Below are 15,641 nucleotides of genomic sequence, written 5' to 3'. Positions count from 1 at the left end.
TTGGTTCCAGCAGCATGAGCGAGAAGTTCTCGCTCGTGCAGCGGGAGCCGATCACGACAGCCGAAATGGACAGTCCACTAGGTGGACTCTTACAGAATAACCCTGCTAGTGCGCGTCAGTTGCATGGTAGCTGCGCCTTTAACGCATGAAGGGGGCGAAGTTTCGGACTCTGTTGCGGCTGATGGGGCCTTCGTGCCCAGGGGACCCAAACCCCCAAATTATTGTATGGTCACGTGACTCACCCTATGTGAACCATTGCTAGACAGATAACAGAAATTGGCTATTTTCAATCTCCCAAGCTGCATTGTCACTTCACACGCGTCACAAAACGAAGAAATTGGATTTTATTTTGAATTCAGTTACAAACTACTCGATATAACCTCAAGATTTTTCAATAACATTGAGATTGTTGGGTCTAGTTTAGGACTGTAGCATTATTTTTCCAGATTTGCAAGCAGAAAAGTTATTAGGGGCGAAGCTCCTTATAGCGGCACCCGTTCGTCCCCGTCGTAGTAGGTAGCCACGTCTAGTTTTATGAATTGCTCAATAGATGGCGTTGTGTGTCCGTATATGTATGTATACCCATATATACATATATATGTATACGTATAGTATAACCGGAAGCCGACTTCCGCTTCCGGTTCCACTTCCGGTTCCGCTTCCGTTTCCACTTCCGGTTCCGCTTCCGGTTCCGGAAGCCAGCTTCCGGCCTCCGGAGAACGCTTCCGGCGTTCTATGAAAAAAAAATTCCGAAAGTTGTGTCCGTAGCGCGGAATCGATCCAGGGACCCCTCGCTTCCGAACGCGCGGCGCTAACCACTACGCCACGAAGCGCACATAGACACACGCACCACGATGGCAATAAATGCCCAACATTAACGAAAGGCCGCGTTTCTAGCGCGTTTCTAACGCGTTTGTGCTAGCGCGTTACGGCCCGTGTAAGAAGCTGGTGTAAGACGCTGTGGCCTCTCCGCCTTACCTTCAACGCGTTTCGAACGCGCTGCCCAAGGCGGTGGCAAGTCAAGTTCAAGTCGAGGAGCGTTTATGAATACGGGGGGTATACTCTCTCTTAGCAGTCATGTGATGGCGTCGGCAAACGCGGTGCACGTTCCGGCATGTGTAAATGGCTGCGTAAGACGCTGTGGCCGCTCCCCCTTACTAGAGGGTACTGCACGTTTCTAACGCGTTTGTGCCAGCGTCCCCTTAAGTGGGAGATCCGATGATTCTCTCCGGAGCTTCGCCCACTCATCATCATTCACCCCGTGGATATGCTGTGATTTTTTTTTTGTAAGTGAACTAAAAAAATTTAAAATGATCGTGCGTAGCCTTGCTGAGAGCTTCCTATATGATGCTGCGCACTAAATACGCCTGCAACTTTGTCAGTATTTCCTCTGTACAAGTCTGCCAGCAGTTCGCTTTAACTGCTCGCTGCTAAAGAGAGAGAACAAAGAAATTCAGAGCCCTTCCACTATGTGAATATGGAAGACCAGCGAAGCTGTTGGTTTTGTTTAATTATATATATATATATATATATATATATATATATATATATATATATATATATATAATTCGGCGATTATGTTTAATGGTTGAAAATACACAACACATAGCTTCGTTGTGTACATTTTTCTTGTTTTGTTTTAATTCCATTCACTTTGACACAATGCTGATCATTGCCTTATGGTCGCGATGGTAAACTGCAATCGGTTGCACGTCAATTCTAGACACATTGTTGCAAAATGTGAGATCAATGCACAGTCGGTTGCGTGTTGTTGGCACATCAATTTCATTGCAACACCTTAAGCGGGAACGTTCCAACATGAAAGACGAGATCCACCATCCATGGGGTCTGCTGTTGTCAGCGTTAAAGAAGCCCAGACGACGATGGATGTGTTGTTGTCGAGAGACACCCAACCGAACGCGTCAGTCAGAAAGACTTCGATCTCTCTCTTTGAGGTTGCGGGAGGGATGCATACCGCTGCAACTACTGCGCCATCTTCTAGCCTAAAGGGACGAACATCCGCACAATCAGAGACGGTGGCATCCTTTACGAATGACATATTGAACGGGGTGGCACTCATGCAGTCTGTCTTTGCATAGTTGACGACTCCACGCGCCCGGGATTCGACGCTCTTGTTGCACGTCAATCCCGTGTGTCCATTCATTCACAAGGGCAGTTCGAGGGAGCGTTACAGGTCTCCGAGCCCACAAGGGTATGCGTCATTGAGCTTGGGCCCTTTCTTCATTATCACCAGGATCGGCCCACATGATGATTAGTTATTTGTCAGCATCTCGGACACAATTTTTTTTTCCAGATCATAGCCATAGACAGCGTCTCTGTAAAAAAAAAAAAACGCAGAAGCAACACGAAAAGTGTCGTGGGTTCATTTGAAACACGAGTGCAAACGCTAGCGTTCAAGTATTAATATGTTCGCTGCCACCCACAGCCTATTTTTAGAAACAGCGTTGCTTCTAGATTAGCGACAACTTTTGTGCGCTGCCGCTGCACTGAGGCATCGATGACATCTGTGCCTGTGGCTGGCAGGAATTGTCGTTGCACTGCTGCCCTGAATATTCTCTCCTTCTCCCTGAGTGGCCCCATTAGGCACCTTGCAAGTGTTTGGTTGATGTAGCAGGCGGAAGTGTCTAGGAGCATGAGGTCATCGCCCTTCTGAAAGTCGACGCGATGGCCCAGTGGCTATGGCGTTGTGCTGCTGAGCATGAGTTTGCAGGTTGCAATGCTGACCACGTATCTAAGTTAAGGTGCATGTTAAACAACCTGAATTGGTCAAAATTATTCCGCAGCCCTCCCCAACGACGCCCCTCATATTCTACTGTAGAGTTGGGGCGACAAAATCGACTGCATCTATAGTTAGAAACCTTCTCTTTACACTATGCATTTTCGAAGTTGGCATACTAATAGCACTAGTGAGCTATGCAATAGTTTTCTTTATGAGTAAAACTCCCTCCGTGGCTGTGGCGTGACGACTGCTTCCGTTGTTTTTTACCTGTCAGGGCCGTTTGATGTTTCGCGGGGAAGCAAAGGAAGGAAAGGAGGTTGGCGCGCACTCTGCCGGGCTTCCCTTGCCTCAGATCAGTCTTGGCGCCCGGATGGGAAGGCCTCGCGGGGTGCGTTCCGCTGAGGAGCAGGCTGCTTTTGAGGAACAGCGCCGCCAACTCGCTCGGGAAAGGGCTCATCGTCAACGTGCCGATTCTAGCGTGACGGCTTCCGAAGCCCAGTCGAAACGTCAGCAAAGAGCCGCGGACCCCGAGTTGCGAGAGCGCGATGTTGAGGCCAAACGTCAGCGCAGAGCCGCCGACCCTGAGTTTAGGGCAAACGAAGCGGAACGCCTGCGACAGCGTCGTCTTGCCAAAGGCTTCACTTACACCCATTTCCTCGACAGGGGAAGGGCTCCGAATGTTTCTTTCTTGCTAACAGCCTTTTTTGTAGCGTTAGCTACACTGGCCTAGCCAAGCCCGTTTCGCGCGGCACATCAAGAGCCGTGCTGCGCATGCGCAAGGATCAGTGATTTCACACGGCTTGCGCACCGGAGCCACCGGAGCCGGCACCTCTCGCGCACTCCGCCGCCGCCGCGCGCGACTCACCGCCGCCGGTCTGCGCATTCCCGAGGAGTGAAGTCGTAGCCGTGGTAGACGCACTGGCGCCGGCGCGCGCTCGCTGTGCAGTCGCCGTCTGACACTGCGCTGGAGCCGCTGCGCTTCTGACTGGCGTTTGCCAGTGTGGTATAGCCATGGAGAAGGAGAGCGCAAATGCTGCTCAACAGCGCAGAAGAACGGAGAAGCTTGACTCATAAGAATAATCTTATCTTAAGAATAATCTTAAGAATAAGCTAAGAATAATCAGCTGAACCTTTGCTAACGCTACGTATATCCTGGCATAGCCGAGCTAAGCCACTGCAACTTTTTAATCTCTTTTTTTAATTGTATACGCACTGCGCAGCTGCTTGTCACATTTTTACAATTTCCTTGGCCGACTCTTGCCCATAGTCTGCCGGAAGTCGAAAATGCGATTACTGAAGTGTATGTATGAAGTGTATCAGGGTATGCTGCCCTTGATCTTCATGCACTAAATATTGCGCGTTGGCTTTGAGTCCTGCAACAGAACAACTGAAATCATTGCTTGAAATGGTAGAAGGGTAAGTTGCCTCGTCAAATGAGAGCGGATTTCGGGCGTGCAACTCCTTCGCGCTATTATAGCAAACTCTGGCGCATGCGATCTTCCATGGGAAGGGTGGCTAGCACATGAATTGGTCCGATATTCCTCATTATAGCTTCGTGCTTTCTTGCACCATTATTTATTGCCCTTTATCTTTATAAAGTGTCAAGTACTCATTTTATAAGCACGTGAAGTCAATGTTCATGCTGACATGTATAGTCGTTGCTAATTATTGCATTTATAAGGCGATATGTTGGAAACGACCATTTCAAAAGGCACTAATGCCATTAAAAAACCAGAAGGACGAAGTCTAGACAAATCTATGTAATAATCATAATTGACATGCTGGCTGAAACCACACTGCATGCGGCTCCCCTAGGCACTAGCATCCAAGTTTCCTCTTAATACGATAAAAACTTGGGCTATAGTTGGTGTACACTAAGCTAAATGCTAAGTGTCGCGACGAAATGGCACACAATAACGAATAAGGGACACACAACAAAGCGCTTGTGTGTAGAGATTTGTGTTTGTTCCTTCGTTTTTGTGTGTCATTTTGTCGCGCTATCTACTATCATGCTTGGCGCTTCCGCTGAAAAGCTTTGTTGGAAACTATTGTATTGACTGTGACGCAGCTTCCCACCATCCTTGCCTCCACTGCCGGGCAACCCATGGCAACCCAGGAGAGACACAGTAGTAATGATGGACTGCAGTCTCTTCATACGCGCCTGCTCCGGTGCTCACGCTGTGAAACTGACTATCTGTGCCATGCGACATCAGAGACGGGAAAGCATCAGGTGTTCCGAGAAAGGGAAATTGGTTTGGGTACACTGGAGTCGACTGATGCGTGAACAAACTGCGTGTACTTTGGAAATTGGGGGCGCAGATGAAAAGCCAGCGCGAGGGACTCGACGGTAACGTACCTGTCGGTCGAGGAACAAGAAGCGTGTGTAGCCGAGCAGAGCTTGTCCGCCCTGTAAGCACTGATGATGATGACTTATTGGTATGCACATTGAAATGGTTCGGTGACAAATAGTGACCTAGCCTACACTTGAGTAATTCAGGTATGCTATGCATATTTTTCAATCTAGCATTTTGTATACATCTCCTATATTTTTGTCTCTTCTTTAAAGCATATATGTCTACCTTGTACCACTACCTATGTCTGCAACGAATCCGGTCCTACCAATCTCTGCGCTGCTTCTCACTTTTTTCCACTAATGCTTTAAACTACTCTGGCTTATCTCGAATGCTGACCGGTTGATGCTTCCATCCACTTTAAATCCAAGCCCTTATGGAAACTGCAGGTTACCTACGGAACGCGAATACCTTCCCATTCCATTAGGATGTGCCGAGTGGGCTCCGGATTTTCGCGGCAGCAGACACACACATGCCTCATGTTGTTGCAAATATTTACTCCAGAGAATATGCACTGCCTGAGAATGCAGTTTGGGACACGACTGGGGCTAATAGAGTGCTTTAGCATAATGTTACCGTGTTACTGTAACCATCACCCATAGGGATACCGGAAGCCGCGAACTGCGCATGCGCGGAGTTTACTGGTCTGCTCCCGTCAGTTATCGTGACTGCATATAACAACAGGGCAATGAACAGGCTGCCCACGCCGATCGTAATTCGCCCATGTTACTTGCTCCATCGCTACAGCAGGAAACAGATGAATAAAGCATGAATAAAAGCAGGAAATCAGCCGTCTTTTAATCTCATCTGACGCTGACGAAAAAGTATAACTGCGGGATTTTTTCCTTCGCTATTATTCAAATCAGTTTGTTTTCACGCTGCTAGGTTTGGAGGGACGGCATCAAAGCGGGAAAGTAAATCGATCTCCAGCTAACAGACGGGCCACATGGCAGTATAGGGTTTCTCAATGTTAAGTGCAGTGGCACCATGTATTCCCCGCATGACTAACCTAGGTGACACGCGTGTACAGAGGATACCGACCAGCCTTTAAACGTGAGGTCTATGGTGAGCGCGTATCACAGTTAAACTATGACCAACTATCCCTGAGATTATAAATGGTGAATTGGTAGCACAACTCGATACTTGGCCCCATTGCTTCACCTTGGGCGCACCACAACCAACCAAGCAAACAAACAAACAAACACGCCACATTGCAACACTGCAATTGATATCGTGCTATGACTACATTTCTTTGTATAATTAGCCTAGAAGACACAAGGCACAATTCGATACTTCACTAGACGACAATACTCCTTCCAATACCGTCCATATTTTTCGGAGCACTTTTTCTCGTCTCTGTAGCTTCTGTGCAACAGCAAAACCACAAGGAATAAAACGTACAAGTAGGGCACTAAGCTTGAAGCTCCAGACGGCAGTGCCCAGCATAGCCCAACAAGGAGCTCAAACATGTAGTTGGCGTGCCGGCTGAGTGACCAGAAACCCGAGGCCAGGAGAAGGCTGTTCTTCGGACTTCCTCTTGCGTCGTAATAGATCGCCCGTATTAGCCTCGGCGGTGACCCCCAAACTGTGCATTTCCCCTGCGTGGATCGTACCAGTTGTTTCTGGTAGTCTGTCCAGTAGTTCAGCCCTATCATTGTAACCCCCGCGATGAATGTCACAGCAGCCACGACCGGTTTGTCGTCAGGAGTGTTCTCGACCATGTAGAAACTGGTTAACGGGAACATAATACTCATAAAGCCGACGCATCCCCAGCAAAGGTAGAAACCTGCAAAGAAAAATGAGCATTAGGGGTGAAAATTAAGCAGCGCGTCATGGATTATGCAAGAATGCAATAAAAGAATTTGATGCGAAATTTTGTATTCATAGCTCAATATTCCACTAGCTTTGCGGATTAATCTCTGCGCTCTAATTCATGTGCTCGTAACGCAAAGCTTCCTATGTGCTATAGCGATCCTGTTTGAACACCTGATTCAGACGTGGGGGATATCAGTAGACGCAATGCTGAAACTCTACAGAGTGCTGTTTTTTGGCTTTCTAAGATATAGTATACCTGTACTGAGCAACACTTGCAAGACAAATATTCGTGTTCTGCAGGCAACACAAGCTCAAGCACTCAGAATTTGCCTTAGTTTGCCCAGATGCACCTGAACAGAGGCAACTACTGCAATTGCTCGGGACAATCCAATGCAAACTCACATTACGGTGAAAGCCCGGAGAACGCACATCAGACGTTTTGCACGTGCCCCCTATCACCACCTTGCGACACTACCCTCAGGCAGGCACCAAGCATCGTTCTCTAAAACTATCGTCAAGTACAACGTACGACAAACTTCCCTCGGGCTTCACCGCTGCATCTAAACCATCGATACCCCTTTAGTGTCTTATTAGCCCCACAGTACATCTCAGTGTACCAGGAATCAGGAAAAAATCTGAGCTGTCGTCACCTGTGTTGAAACAACTGTCTCTGCTTCTTTTGCCCGAGAGGTATGTGGACAGTGTACATATTTATACTGATGGTTCCACAAACCTCCAGTGTTAGTCCGGTGCTGCGCTTGTCCCAGCAAGATCTATTACCATCAGCTTTAGGACTTACCCCCCCAACGAGATCGACAACTGCGGAACTAGCTGCTCTGCGCGCTGCACTTTGTTTAGTCAATTGGGAACCACCTCGACAATGTTCAATCTTCAGTTACTCAAAGGCAGCCCTACAATCTGTGCTATCAGCTATGCGTCGCGGGCCATTCGAACAGCTCATATTCAATATTAGATGCCTTCTCTATACATCACATGAGAAAGACACCACGTGACGTTTCAGTGGCTGCCAAGTCACTGCGGCGTCATAGGGAACGAAGACACCGATAATGCCGCTCGGGCAGCTCTTGAAGACACACAGGAAGAGGCCATACCACTTTCACGGCAGGCAGCAGACTTCGAGTGCTTGCGCAGGAGATCACGCTCTCTCTATGGTGCGCACCAAGCAACCAGACCAACCAGACCTGTCAATACCACCTGCCCTCTTTCATGCATCTCTGTATGCCAACTGGACTCCACCTAAGAGAGGCCACTTTGCTTTATCGCTTATGGCTAGGGGTGGAATTCACGAAATATTATTCATTTCGCACTGGAATGGCCAACAACGCTCTTTGTAATGCCTGTATTTGCGAGGAGACGATAGAACACATTCTATGCGACTGTCCAGAATATAATGTTCAGAGACAGTCCCTGGCGTCCGCTCTAGCGCACATTGACAATAGACCAATGTCAGTTGAAACAATTCTCACATGTCGTCGACAGAAGACATCGCAGCTGAAGGTGACGAAGAGACGGCTTAGATTTTTGAAAGAAATGGACTTGGAAAAGCGGCTGTGACATTGATGTCACGTACCACGCAAGAGTGACGGACTGTGACTGACGATGTGTGTGCTGTGCTATGTGCTCTCTCTCCCTCTCCTCCCCATCTTTCATTCACCCCGTCCCGCTCCCATGTGTAGGGTAGTGAACTGGTTGTGCTAAACTGGTTAATCTCCCTGCCTTTCCTTCTCGACTATTTCCTTCCTTCCTTGAACACCTGACGAAGAAGACTATTTAAAGACATGAGCGAGGCATACTTTGAAGGCCGTAATGGCTGGTTACTAGTAGGAATAACGCAGCGAAAACGTATATCATGTGTTGTAATTTGATATTTGGCGCAGTTGACAAGAGCAACGAAATGTGGGTAACGTTCTACCTTGCAAGACCTGACGGCCGCCCTGCCATCACGGGATATGCGTTGACCGACGAGGTATTCGTCGAAGCGTCGGAGAAACTGACTACACTAGGCCTCCTCGATTCCATCGGCAGTAAAACCAAAGTGCCAGTCAGTGACGTCATCGAAAAATGAAGCATAAAAATCAACATGACACTGGCTGAAGTCATGGAGGAGACAACACAATTAAAGAATACTGACACAAAATACTTTGCGTTACATTTTTTTGCGCCTAATTAGTAGCTATTCACCGAGTTATCCCGGTAAAGCACTAATTTGCTTTAGCTCAAGACGATTTTTCATTTACATGCTCGTATTTTACGACCAATCGTGGTTTCAATTTCAAAGAGCCCTTCGTGCTCCGTGACATAAGGGGCTCGCTTGTAAACAGCGATGATCACGTGAGCGCGCAGACCTGTGACGTACCTTGCACACCGTCTACGATACCATCGTGTCCTGTTTCGTCGGCTGGTTTGGTGTGATACCTGCGCATTGCTACACTATCGTTGCGCTTCCTTGGGCAGAAGTCCACTGCGCCGTATGCTTCTGGTATTGTAGAGTTTTAGCCTATCTGCAAACTTCTTACCGTTTGCTATTCGGTTTGGGTAACCGGAGAGGTGTACGGCAAGAACAACGCTGATAGCAACAACTGATGACGCAGTATCTAACGAGAGAGCACGCGAAACCATTACTGCAACTTACAAATTCTACCTACTTGCTGGTGCAAAGCGTTGGATGCTACATAATCGTTAACGTACCTTACTTTTATGTTAATTCGATTATGGAGTAGCACAGATGCAACAATGAAAAGTTCAAATACATTATAGTTAGATAAATAGTCATAGGATTCTCCCTCAGCTTTCGCACTGCCGGCCGCAGCACCGTAGCCTGGTAATCCGTAAACGGGAAGAGGCTTCCACGTAGCTGCATGTGCGCGAGTACGTACAATTGACCAGTGTGCGGTCAATGCAATACACCGAATGCACTAAAATGCTCTCCGCATAGCTAGACAAGCCAATGACGTTGCGTGTCACCGAAATCATTTACCGAAACTCATGACGTAACATTGTTTACATATAGCCCCTATGCTGATGACTACATCAACAGGTGCTGCACTTTCCCATTCGTCGATGGCACAAGCTTCAAAATTAAATTAAAATGCGCTCTAAGCCGCATTGGCTATTGATATTTTGCACGTGATACCTATGAGCTCGCAGCACTGGAAGTATCTCTTTAGTAAGAGTGACACCCACCGAGATACAGGCATGAGGGAATCACCCTCCATACAAGAAGCACTAAAATGCCCTAGCAGGGCTAACTCGCACACACAGGCAGCACATAGAGCAACGACAGGCACTTCAGGCGATAATTACAGCTGGTGCAATACGTCAAGAGACAGTGAAGTCAGATATGTTCGTTGGCAGTAAAACTGGGGCAGCTCTCTACCTAGAATTATTTCAGTATGCCTGTGAGCGAAAACACGTACTGGTTAAATGACTCAAATCAAATAATATTTATGCGGCCATACCGACCTGCTAGCGCTACAAGATGAAATTGTTTACGCGTCCAACATATAAATGAATCGTGGCAAACACAGAAATACATTTTTCTGCAAGTTCTTTAAACGAACTTAGTTGATTTGTTGGACAGAGAAGTTTTCTCCAGGAGAGAGGCAGCAAGTTGCTAGATTATTACTTAAATAAGAGGCGCCTAACGCAGTTAGTGGACTCCACGCTTCCGGTTTCTTTCATCTTCATAGTGCCACTCTACTGCAATACCCCGGGTGCAGCCTAAATTGAGAAGAGAATGGTCACAGCTGAATAGCCAGAACACTAGAGCTGTTACATTCCAGGTTAAGGTGAACCCACTACGAACGTGTTACTGAAATTTACAACCAAGGGAACACCCGAGGCATCGGACACAGCGCTCCTTGTGAAATCAAACATTTTGTAGGAATAATCGTAACTAATTGCAAGATTTCATCGCTTGATCATGGATACTAGCGCCTCGGTCAGTCTGATTAATGATATAGTAGACAAAGAGGACAATTATGCCAAGATTGATGTCAAAGTCTAACGTTACAACAAACATGTCGATCGCTAGCTAAATGAACGGTCGTAAAATATATTTCAGATACCATAAACACACCACGAGGTGCTTTGTCGAGTCAGGAGTTGAAATTGATTATCTGTTATCTAGGCCTGAAGAACATTCTTTGGAATTGTGTTATCGCAACCGACCATTCCAAAGTCATACGCTCCTATGAAGTTTCGTTGAAGTTCCCTGGGCATTGTATATCGGCGCCTATCTACCAGCAACCACAGCAATAGAAGTGTCTTTTGAATTTCGATATAAACGTTCATGTGAAAGAAAGCCTATGGACTCTGGCACGGAAAGAAAATTGACTTAAGAGCTTCTTATTCTTTCTAGGGTTTTACGTGCCAAAACCTCGTAAAACCCTAGAAAGAACAACGTAAAACCATATATAAGAGAGCTAAATGAAGGTTTGATTCAGGCATAAACAAACTGTCGATGCAACTCCCCTCTCCTCCCCCTTCATTTATTAAACCACACATCACCAGTCTGGGCAAAGAAAACCAATTATGTCGCTCACGCATGGAATATAGAATTTTTAAGAGGCAAACCGACTCGTTCCCAATTACAATGCCCTGAATTGACGAAATAAATGTCGAGACCGGTAAATGCAAATGGTTTTCGGGGATAGATTTATGTAAAGAATGTTGGCAGGTAGATTAGTGTCAAAAGATGAGCTGCAGCACCAGTGCCCATGGTTGAACAGGCTCCATTACTGGAGGCAACGACATATACGTCACAGTTTCGCCCGACACGCGAAGCTAATATTAGACAGCTATACGAAGTAAGGTTAGTCGTTTTATGTGCTGCATGAACTGCTGTAATCATTCGCTTACTAACTAAACTGACAAGCACGTTGCTGATTGCTGCTGATTGTTCCTGTAGTTTTCCAATTGCGGCCGCAGGACTTAAAAATTTGGCAGCGAGCGACTGGCCCAGAATTGTCGCTTTTCGAGAAAGGCGACCATTTGCGACTATTAGCGACCAACTTGGCTGCGCGGCCGCTGTGATTCGCCGGTGTGAGTGAGCCTGATTTGCTCCTTAAGGCTGTAATGAAACAGCGACGTAACACATCGGAGAGCTCCCTTGGAGTCATGGGTTTTGAACTATGAATTCCAGAGCCGCATGAAGGGCAGCGAGTTTTGCAGCCAGCAGAGGAAACAGAACCACACGTGTAGACGTGGAGGCGTCCACTGTGTTTCCCACACAGGAAAAGCAGTGTGGGTTGTTGCAGCACCAGAGATGACAACTCGGTTTTATTTTAATGCGTGAACATTAGGAGTGTCGAAGTGGAAAGAAGTTCCATGTGTGTGAAGTGTGTAAAGCAGGTCACGTGGTAGCGATAGAGAGGGCATGGGAGAGCTTAGAAGAGCGTGTACGCATGTGTACGCGTATATATATTTTGCCACATACAAAATACGGCATCTAGAGAAAGACGAAGGTCTCACGCATTGCAGAAGAAAAGATGAGTTCCATGCCTAATGGTTTTTCAGTTTACCCAATTAAAGTTACCTGTCCTGTTTTCCCAGTTCCTGCTGCTGGTGCATCGTGTGGATGTATAAATATACAGGGCGTCCCAACTATCATGCACCAAGATTTAAATATATGCAAAAGCTACGTAGCTGGACCGAACCAAGGTAATGTGTTTGCCATCGCTTGGAGAAACAAAGATTATTTTTTCAATTTCGCGTAATTACATAATTAGTTTCAATTCTTTATTCAATTACGCCTCAAATATTATAATTTGGTGAAAATTGGCAGTGAGAAAATTGTAGAGCCATATGAAATACTCCCGATACAGCTTTCTATGGCTCAATACGTGCTGCATAAAAATTTATTTATTTTTATTTATTTATTTTATTTTACAATACTGCAGGCCCTCCTCGGGCCCATGCAGGAGTGGTTACAAAATGAGATACAGTACAAAAAAAAGGAGAAAAAGAGAAAAGTGAAACCATTGTATCCAAACAAAGAACATAAGCACGCCCAAAAGTGAACATACTCAATAAAAACACACACTTTGCTTAAAGGAGCGGTTCGCGTACAAGCAGGAATAGCAACGTTTTACGATAAGTATGCAGCCACAAGAGGCTGCATATGGAATACAGATAACATCAGTCACTTTATTACCACTCGAATTGCAAATTCTGAATACTGTCAATAAATGCATTGACAGATGAGCAGTTAACAGCCTCAGAGGGTAGCATGTTCCAATGGGAAATGGCGTGTGGGAATAAAGAGTACTTGTGAGTGTTGTTATGACTCGGATGGGGCCGTATTGATTTATTATGATTATTTCGGGCGGAAAGTCTGAATGGTGCTTGAATGTATATTGCTTGTGGTATATGATAGCAACCGTGATAAACTAAGTATAGAAATTTTAACCTAGAAATCATTCTACGTTGAGCTAGTGGTTGAATGTTAGCCTTGATGCGCAGGTTCGCAGTGCTTGCTTGACGCGAATATTGCGAATATATGAATCTTAATGCTAATTTCTGTATGCGTTCTAGCTTGTCGGTTAAATACTTCTGGTGCGGAGCCCAAATTGAGTCAGCACATCCTAAAGCGGGTCTGATGAGGGTTCTGTATGCATTTAATTTAACACTGGGAGGTGTGTTTCTGAGTTTTCTTCTCAAGAAATGCAGCTTACCTAGCGCCTTGTTATGTATGTTATTTATATGAGGTTCCCAATTTAATTTCGTTGTAAGAGTGACCCCAAGATATGTGACTTCATCGCATTTTCTGAGTGGTATGTTATTTATTGTGTACGTAAACTGAAGCGCATTTTTCTTGTGTGTGAAGGAGATACAGGTAGTTCTTGTTGCATTCAGTTTCATCCCCCATATGTCGCACCAATTTTGTATTGCGGCTAACGAATCGTTCAGTTTTACCTGATCCTCCCTGGTATTTACTGTTGTGTAAACTACGCAATCATCGGCGAATAAGCGCATTTGAATATGTGGCTGAACACATGATTGAATATCATTGATGTAGATCAGAAATAGGAGGGGTGCAAGAACCGAGCCTTGTGGTACACCAGAAAAAACGTTGAGGTAATCAGCCATAATATCATTCACAACTACGCATTGCCTTCTGTTTTCGAGATAGTTCTTTATCCATGAAACTGTTTTCCCGTGTATACCAATGGCACTTAGTTTAGTAATAAGAGCTGGATGGGGAACAACATCAAAGGCCTTTGAAAAATCTAAGAAAATGGCATCTATTTGACTTCTGTTATTTATTGCGGTAGCTATGTCATGGGTTATCTCAGCTAACTGAGTAATAGTAGATAAACCTGAACGGTTTACGGAAAAGGGTTTACACAAATTGGAGGATGCTTGAGCTTTGTCTTTGAGAGTAGAACGCGATGGCGTTATCGGGACCCGTTCGCATCGCATCGTTCGCATACGGCAAGTAGGCTTCATTCACTGTAACATTTAACGTGGGAAAGCCAGCTTACAAAGACCAAGCTTACGCCTATGCCCTTAAAGTCGGCTTCACATTTAAGCAGAAATGCATTGCTGGAAAGACGTTTTTCTGGGGGCAAATAAGTAGTCTTATATTAAAGTGTGAAGGCCATAGAACCTTTTTTATTATTTTATTAATTGTTTGCTATTGCCCCGACGCGCGCAGGTCTGGTAGAAATGCTAGAAAATGGGATTGTGTTTGAGTTTCCTCGTAGCGGAATTAGGTTTTCTCCTACATTCAATTACAATCCAACGCCGATTGGCAAGCAATCCCACGGCGAATCCGACACGGAATGGTAAAGTCGTAGTTCACCATTTTTCTGACGGATTTCATTGTGAGAAATTCAATTGTTGTTCACCAAAACTTTGCACCATGTAGAGGGCCTGCGCGGTCGTGGTGGTTGGGGTGGTTGGCGATGATTTTCTCCGCCACCCGCGTCGCACGCCGACGCCAGTTGCCGACGCCGGATTTTCTGCGACACGGGGCCCTTAACGCTTTCAGCGTTATAAAGTGTCTTTCCGAGCGTGAAAGAAGCCGGCGTGTACACGCAAAGTGCCTCGAGTGGCCAGTCGCGCGGCAAATTTTTTTTTATTGCGGGCTTCTTTCAGGCTCGGAAAAACAACTTTGCAAAACTTGACGCTCTTAGCTCTCTACCGCAGCATCAAAAGTGGGTGGAAGTGCTCTCTGGAAGCAGCTGTTCGTCGCCATAACCGACTGCGCACTGCAGCTTCAGGGCATTGCCCTTACTTCGCCCCTCTCAAGAAATCCTGTTGTCTAACTGCGTACAAACAACAACAGATGAATAGATGATAGCTTATTTGTGATAGCATACAGTATGAAAATATCGATGGCTGTATCTACACCTTTCTTGGATATTAGTGGTGCATTTCACAAAGCAGACACAGATCTTGTGGAATGCTATAAAAGAGGAGGGTGTGAATGAAGGTAACAGAGAACCACTAAATGAAATAGACAGGGACTATTAATAAAGTTCAGTTTTCGCGGCAATGTTAAAGTATAAAATTAACAGTAGATATCAACAACAGGCTGGGACAGGGCTGCTCATTGCCCTACCTTTAGTTATTATGTAATTAAAGGAATGCAAAATAACTGTATGTAGAACAATTAGGTTGAAGGACCATTGGTAGAGCAAATCTACGAAGCTTAGTGTATACAGGCGACCCTGACTTATCAGAGAGCAAGAGAGATACTGAACAATTTG

General features: G+C 45.9%; 1 protein-coding gene across 1 annotated transcript in view; it reads right to left on the bottom strand.

Annotated features, from left to right (window-relative positions):
• Positions 1-3,852: 3,852 nt before the first annotated feature.
• Positions 3,853-15,641, bottom strand: part of LOC119465134 (uncharacterized) — a 41,129-nt gene continuing 29,340 nt past the window's right edge. The window contains exon 3 of the mRNA XM_037725933.2: positions 3,853-6,877. Coding sequence (XP_037581861.1) covers positions 6,357-6,877 — 521 coding nt within the window. The 3' untranslated portion in view covers positions 3,853-6,356. The remainder of the gene's footprint in view (positions 6,878-15,641) is intronic.

This window comes from Dermacentor silvarum, chromosome 9 (genome assembly GCF_013339745.2).
Source record: "Dermacentor silvarum isolate Dsil-2018 chromosome 9, BIME_Dsil_1.4, whole genome shotgun sequence".
NCBI classification, from domain to species: domain Eukaryota; kingdom Metazoa; phylum Arthropoda; class Arachnida; order Ixodida; family Ixodidae; genus Dermacentor; species Dermacentor silvarum.
This window is presented reverse-complemented; position numbering and strand designations above follow the sequence as displayed.